Source organism: Carassius carassius, chromosome 36 (genome assembly GCF_963082965.1).
Source record: "Carassius carassius chromosome 36, fCarCar2.1, whole genome shotgun sequence".
NCBI classification, from domain to species: Eukaryota; Metazoa; Chordata; class Actinopteri; order Cypriniformes; family Cyprinidae; genus Carassius; species Carassius carassius.
Genome location: NC_081790.1, coordinates 14,712,054 through 14,723,942, shown reverse-complemented (window position 1 = coordinate 14,723,942; position 11,889 = coordinate 14,712,054). Strand labels below are relative to the sequence as shown.

Below are 11,889 nucleotides of genomic sequence, written 5' to 3'. Positions count from 1 at the left end.
ACCTTAAGCAGAACGAACTTTGCTCTCTCTTGTTTTATTGCTGTTATGTAGGCTGAGCAACCTCACCAAACATTCATAGCAGCTGTATGGATGAATGGAGATTAACACACATTTTAAAACTGTAGCGCCACCGTGAGGAAAAATAATATATTAATGAAGGCTAAATTATTATCTAAACGATGAACTGGACGAATGAAAATTTTCAAAACGCAAAGAAACCTGTTCTTGTAGCCTAAAACTTACTGGGACATGTAGAGATGTATTCACATTCATTAACATTTAAGGGACATATGAAATCAATGAAACGTTTGACTTTAAGGGTTAGTTCACCCCAAAATCTAAATTCTGTCATTAATTACTCACCCTCGTGTCGTTCCAAACCTGTATTGACCTTCGTTCATCTTCGGAATACAAATTAAGATATTTCTTAATGAATTCTGAGAGCTTCTGGCCCTCCATAGAGAGCAATGCAACTGAAATGTTCTCAGTAAGGGCACTGTTAAAATAATCCATTACAACATCACAGAGGAATTGTTGAATAAATAATAATAATAATTATTATGATTTTTTATTTTTTTGCGTACAAAAAGTATTCTCATAGCGTTGTAAAGTTACGGTTAAACCACTTATGTCACATGGACTATTTTAATGATGTCCTTACTGCGTTTCTCGGTCCTGGGTCATTTGAGTTACGTTGCTCTCTATGCATGTAATTTGTGTTCCTAAAATGAATGAAGTCTTATGGGTTTGGATCGACACGATGGTGAGTAATTAACCCAATGACAGAATTGTCATTTTTGGGTGAACTATCCCTTTTAGGTCTAAGGGATATTTTGAAAATAATACAATATACACTGTAGCCTATAAATAGCATCTACAAAATTGTACAGAATATTTTTTTCTCTCTGAAGGGATTTTCTGAGGATGGTACGGGGGTCACCAGGGGGTCCTCTTTTGCTTTGGACTCACAGTAAGCCATCAGCTCAGCTGCTGCTTTAGATACCTGTGCAAAGAGATACATACCATAAATGTGCCATTCTGTGTATTTTATTTTTATGTTGAATCATTTTAAATAATTTTGTGACTGAGTATGTTAATGAATAAATCTAACATAAATGATTAGCATAAAAATGCGTCTTACCATCATCCTGTCAATATTAACCTCCAATTTCAGTTGTTCCACTGTTTTTCGCGCATCTGCAATCTTGGCCATGTTATTAGACATACTGCTCTCTTGTAGACACCAAATGAACCCTGCAGGAATACAGCAAAACAAACCCCAGGAGAGTCCAGCTAAATGCATCTGGTAGATAACAACTCACCTCCAGTTCTACAGATGTCTGATGTTTTAGTTCCCTAAGAAGATAATACTATTGGCTCCTCTAGGCTATTAAAGTCATCTCTGTTGCAGAGTTGCAGTAATTGTTTTGCTGGGTCTCAGCTGGTTGTGCTTTAGTTGAGGCTCAGTGGGATAGAGGAGTGCAGACATCCTCTAGAGACCACAAATAATCTGCTCACTTATTAATATAAAGTCATATAATATGCTTCAAACTTTGACATTTTAATTGACAATTTCAAAAAATTCACACAGTTTTCTTTTAGCTCAAAAGCTGAACAATATGGTGTCTGAGATATATAATAATATAATACAACAAACAGTTATGCCACATTATATTGCATTGCTTTGCAACTGTATAATTAAAATTTAGGTGGTACTTTGATTTCCAAATGAAAATATATTGCTAGCAACAAAGTTAACTCTCCTCAAAACTTTTCTAAAAATACATAAACTATTCATTTCAGTAGGACGTTTTATGCAGTTTTAGAAAAGTTTTTTAGGGGAGTTAACTTTTTTCTTCATAAATGTAGCATGGAAACTTTGTTACTAGGAATATATTTCCATTTGGAAATCGAAGCGCCACCTAAATTTTAATTATACAGTTGCAAAGCAATACAATATAATGTATTATATTACAGTTTCTGTATTATATTATATTAAAAAACAAAACTTTATATTTAATATAACATGCTGCTTATATATCTTAATGACTTACCACAGTTGATCCAGATTTATCCGTGATGCTGGCAGAAGAAAGTCTTGTTATCGTAGATTGTGTGCTGTACACATTACGAACTACAGGACTGAATGAAGAGATAGCAAGGAGTGGAGGGATACGAAAGCCTGCCGCCTCTTATAATTAGCTTTTATTCCTCCCCCATATTAGACAAAAGAGGCAAGTCACAGGCATCATGGGGTGTGACCTTCAGCTGAATATCTCAGTCATGCATAAATGCATATGAGTGATACCTGTCACCACAATGAGCTGCACTGAGCTATTATGTTGAGTAAAATATTGCTGTTTGCAGAGATAAAACATTCATAAATTATTGAACTGAAGAAGATAATTAATGCAAGATGGTTGCAATTAAAGAGAATCATTTTTATTCTTTGTAGAGTATATAAAAACCTGGGGTCTGGGCTAAAGTGATGATTTTCATGCCCTCCTCCAACAAATGTTAGCATTTTCTGTCAAGACAGAAGACTATTACTCTTGCATGTGATTACATGCACTACTGTTTCTCTTTATTTGTATTTATTTTTTTATTATAATTTGTGAAAAATAAATATATGCACACTAGATTAGCATGTCCAGGAGAGAAACTGGTTAAGTGTTTCAGTTCTCATCGTTAATACCTGGGGAAGGATTGCCTGTTGAGCTCACTTCAGGTGGCTCAATGCTCTTCTCCACGGCTTTAATGTCAACCGGCTCATTAGCAGCTGTTCTCAAACATGATTTATTGGTCTAAATGTTAGTGCAGATGTGAAAAATGTAGCTAAATCCAGCAATGAATTAGGGACCGAAAATTCACTACAACGATCGGCTTTGTCATTTGAATATTTCATTATGGCACTGGTGAATCATTTAGAGAGTGAGGGAGGAAAAAGGAAGAAAAGAAAAGACACTTTTGTGTAGTCATTTCCTGATCCTCTTTGGCTCAATGCCATATTGTAAAACTACTTAGCATATTTGGATAAGCATTTAAGAACTCGCCTCTGCTGGTTGTAGTAAAATGAGTGAGTAATATCCTCAAAACATCTGAGAAGAAAAACAGAAAAATCTGTTGTTTTCAGAGAATGTTTTATTTAACATATTTATATAATTTTATTTTTATTCAAATTTTCACCGTTTGTAACAACCCATGTAATCCATACATACAAGAAAACAATACAAATAAGTTCATAAATTAAATTAGGTGTAATAAAATGCAATGACCCAGTGCAAAAGTATTAAACACGCTTACTGAAATGTAATACTTCCTACAAAAGCCTTTTTTAACGACAGCTTCAAGACGCCTCCTGTATGGAGAAACTATAGTCATATGCACTGCTCAGGTGTGATTTTGGGCCCATTGTTCCACAAAAACAGTCTTCAAAACTTGATGGTTTCATGGGCCTCTTATACAAACTCTAATTTTTAGTTCTTTTCCATAGATGTTCTATTGGATTCAAGTGAAGTGACTGGCTGGGCCGTTCCAGCAGCTTTACTTTCTTTCTCTGAAACCAAATGAGAATTTCCTGTGACTGTGTGTTTAAGGTCATTGGTTTGCAGGAATGTCCGCTCTCATTTAATCTATCTCATCCTGGTAGAAGGCAGCAGATTTCCATTTATTCATTCATCCTTCCTTCAGTTAAATGAATTTTGCCAGTGCTACACCGTGATGTTTTGGGGTGATGTGCAGTGCCATTTGACCTCCAAACATATTGTTTATTATGGTATCCAAAGAGTTACATTTTTGTCTCATCTGACCAAACTATATTCTCCCAGCATTTCACGGGCTTGTCTAAATGTGGTGCAGCAAACTTTAAAAGAGCTTCAACATGCTTTTTCTTCAGCAATAGTACCTTAACTGCATGGTGAGCGCTCATATAGGGCACGGCAGTTGAGTGCATTACTTATTGTACATTTTAATTCCAGGTCTTTCTGAAGCTTACCACAAGTGTCAGAAATCTTGCGAGGAGCACCTGGTCGTGGCCGGTTTATGGTGAAATAATGTTTTTTCCACTTCCGGATTATGGCCCCTACAGTGCTCACTGGAACATTCAGGAGTATAGAAATCCTTCTGTAACCAATGCCAGCAGTATGTTTTGCAACAGTAAGGGTTTGAAGGTCTTGAGAAAGCTCTTTGGTTTTACCCATCATGAAATGATTCTTGTGTGACATGTTGGTCATGAGTTGGGACTATACCAGCAAAAATGTATTTCCACTGACAAGGAGCAGGATTGCTTTCTAATCACTGATAGATTTCAGCCGGTGTCTTGGCTTTCCATGCCTTTTTGCACCTCCCTGTCTTCATGTGTTCAATACTTTTTCTCTGTGGCATTCTACTTTATTACACAGAACTTAATTTTTTGAACTTATTTGTTAAAATTTTCAGGTTGACTTACAGACACTGTTTTATGTAGCAGATGCAAATATCTGTTTTTCATGAATGACTAGATGCATGGATTATTCCTTTTTGAACTGTTGGAACTGCTGTGTAATGGCTTTGATATTTACACACTTTTGAATGTGTTCACATAGCTGTTGGAAGTTTATTGAATAAGGAATAACACTGTATAAAACTGAAATTAAGCTTCACTTTCAAATTTCAAGCACTGATGTTGGTTGTGTTAACTCATTTAACTAAAAGATAAGTTTAAAAACTTGACTGCATCTTGCAATACTTTCAAAACCCTTGTGAGAATGTTTGATTACATTTAATTCAATAAAAAAGAATGACACACCAGGTCTTGAATGTTTCTGCGTCACGTTCATGCAGAGATTCCCTGCAGCAACATGGTGTTTAATTCACTTGCAGGCATTTAGCAGAATTACATAGAGCAGAATTTCTACTTCCGAAAACAGATTTAAAAGGGTTACAGTTGTTATCTTGTATCATTGGCAATACATTTTAATGTCCTTTCAGCCTCTGTATTCATTCTTCACGTCTAGCATGTGCAGTAGTAGCCTGAGATGGAATCGTTCCAGTCTCCAAACAGGCCTTTCTTCACTTCCTTAAGGTGGTACACGATGCCAGCAGAAAACTTTTTCTTATGTCCTTGCTTCTTGGATTTGGACCACACTGTCAGGGAGCAGCCTCGGCCCACCACAAGAGAGGAAATTCGGTTATTCCAAGCCCATGACATGATGGGGGTGTCTTCATCGGGATAAACGTAAAAGAATTTGCCACTACAGCTTTCATCGTAATAGTAGCTGCTTTTCTCAAACATCTGGGCACAGAGCTTGCTTCCATAATCATCTTTCAGCGTGGCTGGGTCGGGACACTCTGCACTGAGTCCCTCGAAGAACAGAGCTGCCAGGAGAAGAGCAATGACCCCCTTCATGTTTTCAGCTTGTAGAATGAAAAGAGATCTTTTGCACTGACTTATATACATGGAGTTTCTTCATACGAATGACGTGTGTGAGAAATGTCAGATTGTCCAACAGAATCTGCGAAGGCCATCTGCAGATTTTAAGTTCTTTCACACACAGGTAAAAAAAAAATGCAATTCTGCAAAAATATTAAAAATGTGTATCTACATGTATTCATGTAAATATATAGAATCTATATTAGCACAAATATTTTATCTTATTTTTGAAAATGTATCTGAAAGATATGTGTTACATAAAATGGGTTATCAATAATTCAATTGGACATAACATATAAATTATATATATAACAAAATGGAATTTCTGTATGTTGTTTATTGTCTTTTTAATCAGTTTTAGTGAACTGAGAATGTAATTTTAACAAAAACAAACAAACATCCCAGATGTTCACAAACCACAAGGCTTTTGAATGTGCCGACACTTTCAAAACCAGCCATATGCAGTGACTTTCTGTTAGTAACTGAATCATAATTTAGAACAGTAGGGAAATGTGCATGTTATTGAATATTTTGATTTTTTTTTTAAGTTTTGAAAATGTATGCAACAATTAAAACAAAGCATTTCATTGGTAACAAGACAGTGACATTTGACTGTTTATAGCTGTGCATAAATTATAAATAAAATGTTTAATAATGAGGTCTAACACTGTATCATATTCATGGCTGAAAAAAACAAAAACAAAAACAAATATCTAATGTGTTACCATGATTTCAAAAGGTTAAGTTCAAATCTAGATGCATTGCACTGTCAGATTGTTACTCCATAAAATGACATTCATTTTGTCACATACATTATCAGTAATATTCGGTTCTCCACACCCACAAAGAATAGAACAGCAAGCATAATATTTCATTATGGCACTGGTGAATCATTTAGAGAGTGAGGGAGGAAAAAGGAAGAAAAGAAAAGACTCTTTTATGTAGTCATTTCCTGATCCTCTTTGGCTCAATGCGATTTCCATTTATTCATTCATCCTTCCTTCAATTAAATGAATTTTGCCAGTGCTACACCGTGATGTTTTGGGGTGATGTGCAGTGCGATTTGACCTCCAAACATAGTGTTAATATGGTATCCAAAGAGTTTAATTTTTGTCTCATCTGACCAAACTATATTCTCCCAGCATTTCACGGGCTTGTCTAAATGTGGTGCAGCAAACTTTAAAAGAGCTTCAACATGCTTTTTCTTCAGCAATAGTACCTTAACTCCATGGTGAGCGCTCATATAGGGCACGGCAGTTGAGTGCATTACTTATTGTACATTGTACATATTTGTTAAAATTTTCAGGTTGACTTACAGACACTGTTTTATGTAGCAGATGCAAATATCTGTTTTTCATGAATGACTAGATGCATGGATTATTCCTTTTTGAACTGTTGGAACTGCTGTGTAATGGCTTTAATATTTACACACTTTTGAATGTTTTCACATAGCTGTTGGAAGTTTATTGAATAAGGAATAACACTGTATAAAACTGAAATTAAGCTTCACTTTCAAATTTCAAGCACTGATGTTGGTTGTGTTAACTCATTTAACTAAAAGGTAAGTTTCAAAACTTGACTGCATCTTGCAATACTTTCAAAACCCTTGTGAGAATGTTTGATTATATTTAATTCAATAAAAAAGAATGACACACCAGGTCTTGAATGTTTCTGCGTCACGTTCATGCAGAGATTCCCTGCAGCAACATGGTGTTTAATTCACTTGCAGGCATTTAGCAGAATTACATAGAGCAGAATTTCTACTTCCGAAAACAGATTTAAAAGGGTTACAGTTGTTATCTTGTATCATTGGCAATACATTTTAATGTCCTTTCAGCCTCTGTCTTCATTCTTCACGTCTAGCATGTGCAGTAGTAGCCTGAGATGGAATCGTTCCAGTCTCCAAACAGGCCTTTCTTCACTTCCTTAAGGTGGTACACGATGCCAGCAGAAAACTTTTTCTTATGTCCTTGCTTCTTGGATTTGGACCACACTGTCAGGGAGCAGCCTCGGCCCACCACAAGAGAGGAAATTCGGTTATTCCAAGCCCATGACATGATGGGGGTGTCTTCATCGGGATAAACGTAAAAGAATTTGCCACTACAGCTTTCATCGTAATAGTAGCTGCTTTTCTCAAACATCTGGGCACAGAGCTTGCTTCCATAATCATCTTTCAGCGTGGCTGGGTCGGGACACTCTGCACTGAGTCCCTCGAAGAACAGAGCTGCCAGGAGAAGAGCAATGACCCCCTTCATGTTTTCAGCTTGTAGAATGAAAAGAGATCTTTTGCACTGACTTATATACATGGAGTTTCTTCATACGAATGACGTGTGTGAGAAATGTCAGATTGTCCAACAGAATCTGCGAAGGCCATCTGCAGATTTTAAGTTCTTTCACACACAGGTAAAAAAAAAATGCAATTCTGCAAAAATATTAAAAATGTGTATCTACATGTATTCATGTAAATATATAGAATCTATATTAGCACAAATATTTTAGCTTATTTTTGAAAATGTATCTGAAAGATATGTGTTATATAAAATGGGTTATCAATAATTCAATTGGACATAACATTTAAATTATATATATAACAAAATGGAATTTCTGTATGTTGTTTATTGTCTTTTTCATCAGTTTTAGTGAACTGAGAATGTAATTTTAACAAAAACAAACAAACATCCCAGATGTTCACAAACCACAAGGCTTTTGAATGTGCCGACACTTTCAAAACCAGCCATATGCAGTGACTTTCTGTTAGTAACTGAATCATAATTTAGAACAGTAGGGAAATGTGCATGTTATTGAATATTTTGATTTTTTTTTTTAAGTTTTGAAAATGTATGCAACAATTAAAACAAAGCATTTCATTGGTAACAAGACAGTGACATTTGACTGTTTATAGCTGTGCATAAATTATAAATAAAATGTTTAATAATGAGGTCTAACACTGTATCATATTCATGGCTGAAAAAAACAAAAACAAAAACAAATATCTAATGTGTTACCATGATTTCAAAAGGTTAAGTTCAAATCTAGATGCATTGCACTGTCAGATTGTTACTCCATAAAATGACATTCATTTTGTCACATACATTATCAGTAATATTCGGTTCTCCACACTAACAAAGAACAGACCAGCAAGCAGATAAGCATCATGTTGACTGAACCTGGCACAGAGCTAAAACAAACTTACTGAGAAGCCTCTGGTTTACCAACAGATGCTCTGAAGGTTGAGAATTCAAACAGCTTTGGCCTTCAGATAAGATAGCTAATTTACTCTGTCATCTAACTTAATATTGTTTCAGATGAAAACAGGCTCTTGTCTGTCATTCTTGTGGAGTCCTTTTAGTGTTGTTTTACTGTAAATTGTTCAATAAGTATCATTTTCATTCAAATTACTACTATTACTGTAACTGAAACCAAACTTCACACAATTTTATATATTAAACGATGAAAAACGACTTGTTTTGGGGTTGGCCATTATGTATTCAGAGCAGCTATAAAGCCATTATAATCGTAATGCTTTCAGTCTCTTTAGGGAAAATTGTCCTACATGTAAATGCAGACAATCTGATCCATTTTTCAGCATGAGAAACTTTAGATTGGCCAACAGATGCTCTGACAGTTACTTTAAACAAACCTAAAAGCAAGTCAGTATTTTCATTCATGGATTGATACAGTGGTGTGAAAAAGTGTTGGCTCCCTTCCTGATTTCTTTTTTTTTTCATGTTTCAGATCCTCAAACAAATGTAAATATAAGTAAAAGATAACACAACATGCTATTTTTAAATGAAGATTTTGCAATGAGTCTGTTACAGCGCTGTGGAGGAAATTTGGTCCACTGATCTATGCAGAATTGTTGTAATTAAGCCATATTGGAGGGTTCCGAGCATGAGCCACCTTTTTAAGGTCATGTCACAGCATCTCAATAGGATTCAGGTTCACACATGAAAAGTGTGAACAACATTGACTAGGCCACTCAAGTCTTTTTCTTCAGCCATTCAGAGGTGGACTTGCTGGTGTGTTTTGGATCATTGTCCTGCTGCAGAACCCAAGTTCGCTTTAACTTGATGTCACGAACAGAAGCCTGGACATTCTCCTTCATGATTTTTTGGGAAACAGCAGAATTCATGGTTCCATTTATCACAGAAAGTCTTCCAGGTCCTGAAGCAGCAAAACAGCCCCATACCATCACACTACCACCGCCATATTTTACTGTTGGTATGATGTTCTTTTTCTGAAATGCAGTTTTACTTTTACACCAGAAGTAATGGGACAAACACCTTCAAAAAAGCTAAACTTTTCAGTCCACAGAGTGTTTTCCCAAAAGTCTTGGGGATCATCCAGATGTTTTCTGGTAAAACTGAGACAAGCCTTTATGTTCTTTTCTGCTCAGCAGCGGTCTTCGTCTTGGAACTCTGCCATGCAGATCATTTTTGCCTAGTCTCTTTCTTATGGTGGAGTCATGAACACTGACCTTAACTGAGACAAGTGAGGCCTGCAGTTCTTTGGATGTTGTTGTGGAGTCTTTTGTGACCTCTTGGATCAGTCGTTGCTGTGCTCTTGGGTAATGTTGGTCGGCCAGCCACTCCTGGTAAGGTTCTCCACTGTTCCGTGTTTTTGCCATTTGTGAATAATGGCTCACCCTGTGGTTCGCTGGAGTCCCAAAGCTTTAGAAATGTCTTTATAACCTTTTCCAGACTGATAGATCTCAATTACTTTCTTTCTCATTTGTTTCTGAATTTCATTGGATCATGGCATGATGTCTAGCTTCTGAGGATCTTTTGGTCTACTTCACATTATCAGGCAAGTCCTAAGAGATTTCTTGATTGTGAACAGGTGTGGAAGTAATCAGGCCTGGGTGTGGCTAGGGAAATTTAACTCAAGTGTGATAAACCACAGTTTTAACAGGGAGGCAAACAACTCTTCAGACAGGGCCATGTAGTTTGGGATTTTGTTTTCCCTTAATAATAAATATAATTTAAAAACTGCATATTTTGTTTACTTGTGTTATCTTTGACTAATATTTAAATTTGTTTGATGATCTGAAACAGTAAAGTGTGACAAACATGCAAAACAAAAAAAGAAATTAGTAAGAAACTAATAACAGAACTGTTTTGTATGTACGGGTAAATGCAAATTTTAAGTTTAGACTAAGTGTGTGTTAGGTGAATAAGTGTATGAGTGTATAGTGTTGTGTGTTCCACAGTTATTGTTAAATGTTCATGAGATGGATTGTCTGAGGGAAGAAACTGTTCCTGTGTCTGGTCGTTCTGGTGCTCAGTGCTCTGTTGCGTCGACCAGACGATAACAGTTCAAAGAGGAAATGTGCTGGATGTGAGGGTCCCGAGTGATTTGCAAGCCCTTTTGCTCACTCTGGATGACGACAGTTCTTGGAGAGAAGGGAGAGTTGTACCAAAGATTCATTCAGTCTGGACTACCCTCTGTGGCCTTCTGAGGTCAGATTTGGTAGTTGAGCTGAACCAGACAGTTATTGAAGTGCAGAAGACGGATTCAGTGATGGTGAAGTAGAACTGTTTCAGCAGCTCCTGTGGCAGGTTGAATTTCCTCAGCTGGTGAAGGAAGAACAACCTCTGCTAGGCCTTTTTAACAATGAGGTCAATGTGAATGTCCCATTTCAGGTCCTGCGAGATACAGGTGCATCAAAAAATATTAGAATATCATTTCTTTATTTTTTTGTAATTTAATTAAAAAAGCAAACTTTCTTATATTCTAGATTCATTGCACACAAAATGAAATATTTCAAGAATTTTTATTATTATTATTATTATTATTATTATGGTTATGACTTACAGCTTAGGAAAATGAAAAAAATCAGTATGTCAAAAAATTATAATATTTCAAAAATCAATCAAAAAAGATTTACAAAACAGAAATGTTCAAGATCTCCAAAACAGGTTTAATTATGCACTCAATACTTGGTTGGAGCTCCTTTTGCACAAATTACTGCTTCAGTGCAGGGTGGCATGGAGGCGATCAGCCTGTGGCACTGCTGAGGCATTATTGAAGCCCAGGTTGCTTTGATAGCAGCCTTAAGATCCTCTGTATTGTTTGTCAGATGTTACTTATCTTCCTCTTCAAAATACCCCATACAGTATATTCTCAGTGAGGTTCAGGTCAGGCATGTTGGCTGGCCAATCAAGCACAGTAATATCATGGTCAACAAACCACTTGGAAGTGGATTTGGCACTGTGGGCAGGTGCTAAAGTCCTGCTGCAAAATGAAATCAGCATCTCCATAAAGCTTGTCAGCAGATGGAAGCATAAAGTGCTCCAAAATCTCCTGGTAGATGGTTGTATAGACTTTGGACTTAATAAAACACAATGGAGCAACACCAGCAGACGTCATGGCACCCCAAATCATCACTGACTTCAGAAACTTCACACTGGACCTCAAGCAGCTTGGATTCTGTGCCTCTTCAGTCTTCCTCCAGACTCCAGACTTTGGGTTTCTAAATG

At 36.4% G+C, this 11,889-nt stretch overlaps 3 protein-coding genes across 3 annotated transcripts; all 3 read right to left on the bottom strand.

Annotated features, from left to right (window-relative positions):
* Positions 1 to 571: 571 nt before the first annotated feature.
* LOC132116717 (guanine nucleotide-binding protein G(I)/G(S)/G(O) subunit gamma-8-like) lies at positions 572 to 2,174 on the bottom strand. Its single transcript, XM_059525589.1, has 3 exons — positions 2,055 to 2,174; positions 1,142 to 1,254; positions 572 to 1,003 (listed from the first exon to the last, which is right to left on the bottom strand). The coding sequence occupies exons 2-3, from the start codon at positions 1,223 to 1,225 to the stop codon at positions 875 to 877; spliced, it is 213 nt and encodes a 70-aa protein (XP_059381572.1). The 5' UTR covers positions 1,226 to 1,254; positions 2,055 to 2,174; the 3' UTR covers positions 572 to 874.
* A 2,618-nt stretch (positions 2,175 to 4,792) lies between these two features.
* LOC132116716 (syncollin-like) lies at positions 4,793 to 5,413 on the bottom strand. The gene has a single exon (XM_059525588.1). It carries the CDS (start codon positions 5,384 to 5,386, stop codon positions 4,991 to 4,993), a length of 396 nt encoding a protein of 131 aa, XP_059381571.1. The 5' UTR covers positions 5,387 to 5,413; the 3' UTR covers positions 4,793 to 4,990.
* A 1,663-nt stretch (positions 5,414 to 7,076) lies between these two features.
* LOC132116715 (syncollin-like) lies at positions 7,077 to 7,690 on the bottom strand. The gene has a single exon (XM_059525587.1). It carries the CDS (start codon positions 7,663 to 7,665, stop codon positions 7,270 to 7,272), a length of 396 nt encoding a protein of 131 aa, XP_059381570.1. The 5' UTR covers positions 7,666 to 7,690; the 3' UTR covers positions 7,077 to 7,269.
* Positions 7,691 to 11,889: the final 4,199 nt, after the last annotated feature.

Bases quoted from the DNA above. Each gene is read 5' to 3' on its own strand.
- LOC132116715 (XM_059525587.1), bottom strand. From the start codon at position 7,665: ATGAAGGGGGTCATTGCTCTTCTCCTGGCAGCTCTGTTCTTCGAGGGA.
- LOC132116717 (XM_059525589.1), bottom strand. From the start codon at position 1,225: ATGTCTAATAACATGGCCAAGATTGCAGATGCGCGAAAAACAGTGGAA. The intron at 1,004-1,141 runs GTAAGACGCATT...CTCTTTGCACAG, and splicing joins TTAATATTGACAGGATGATG to GTATCTAAAGCAGCAGCTGA.
- LOC132116716 (XM_059525588.1), bottom strand. From the start codon at position 5,386: ATGAAGGGGGTCATTGCTCTTCTCCTGGCAGCTCTGTTCTTCGAGGGA.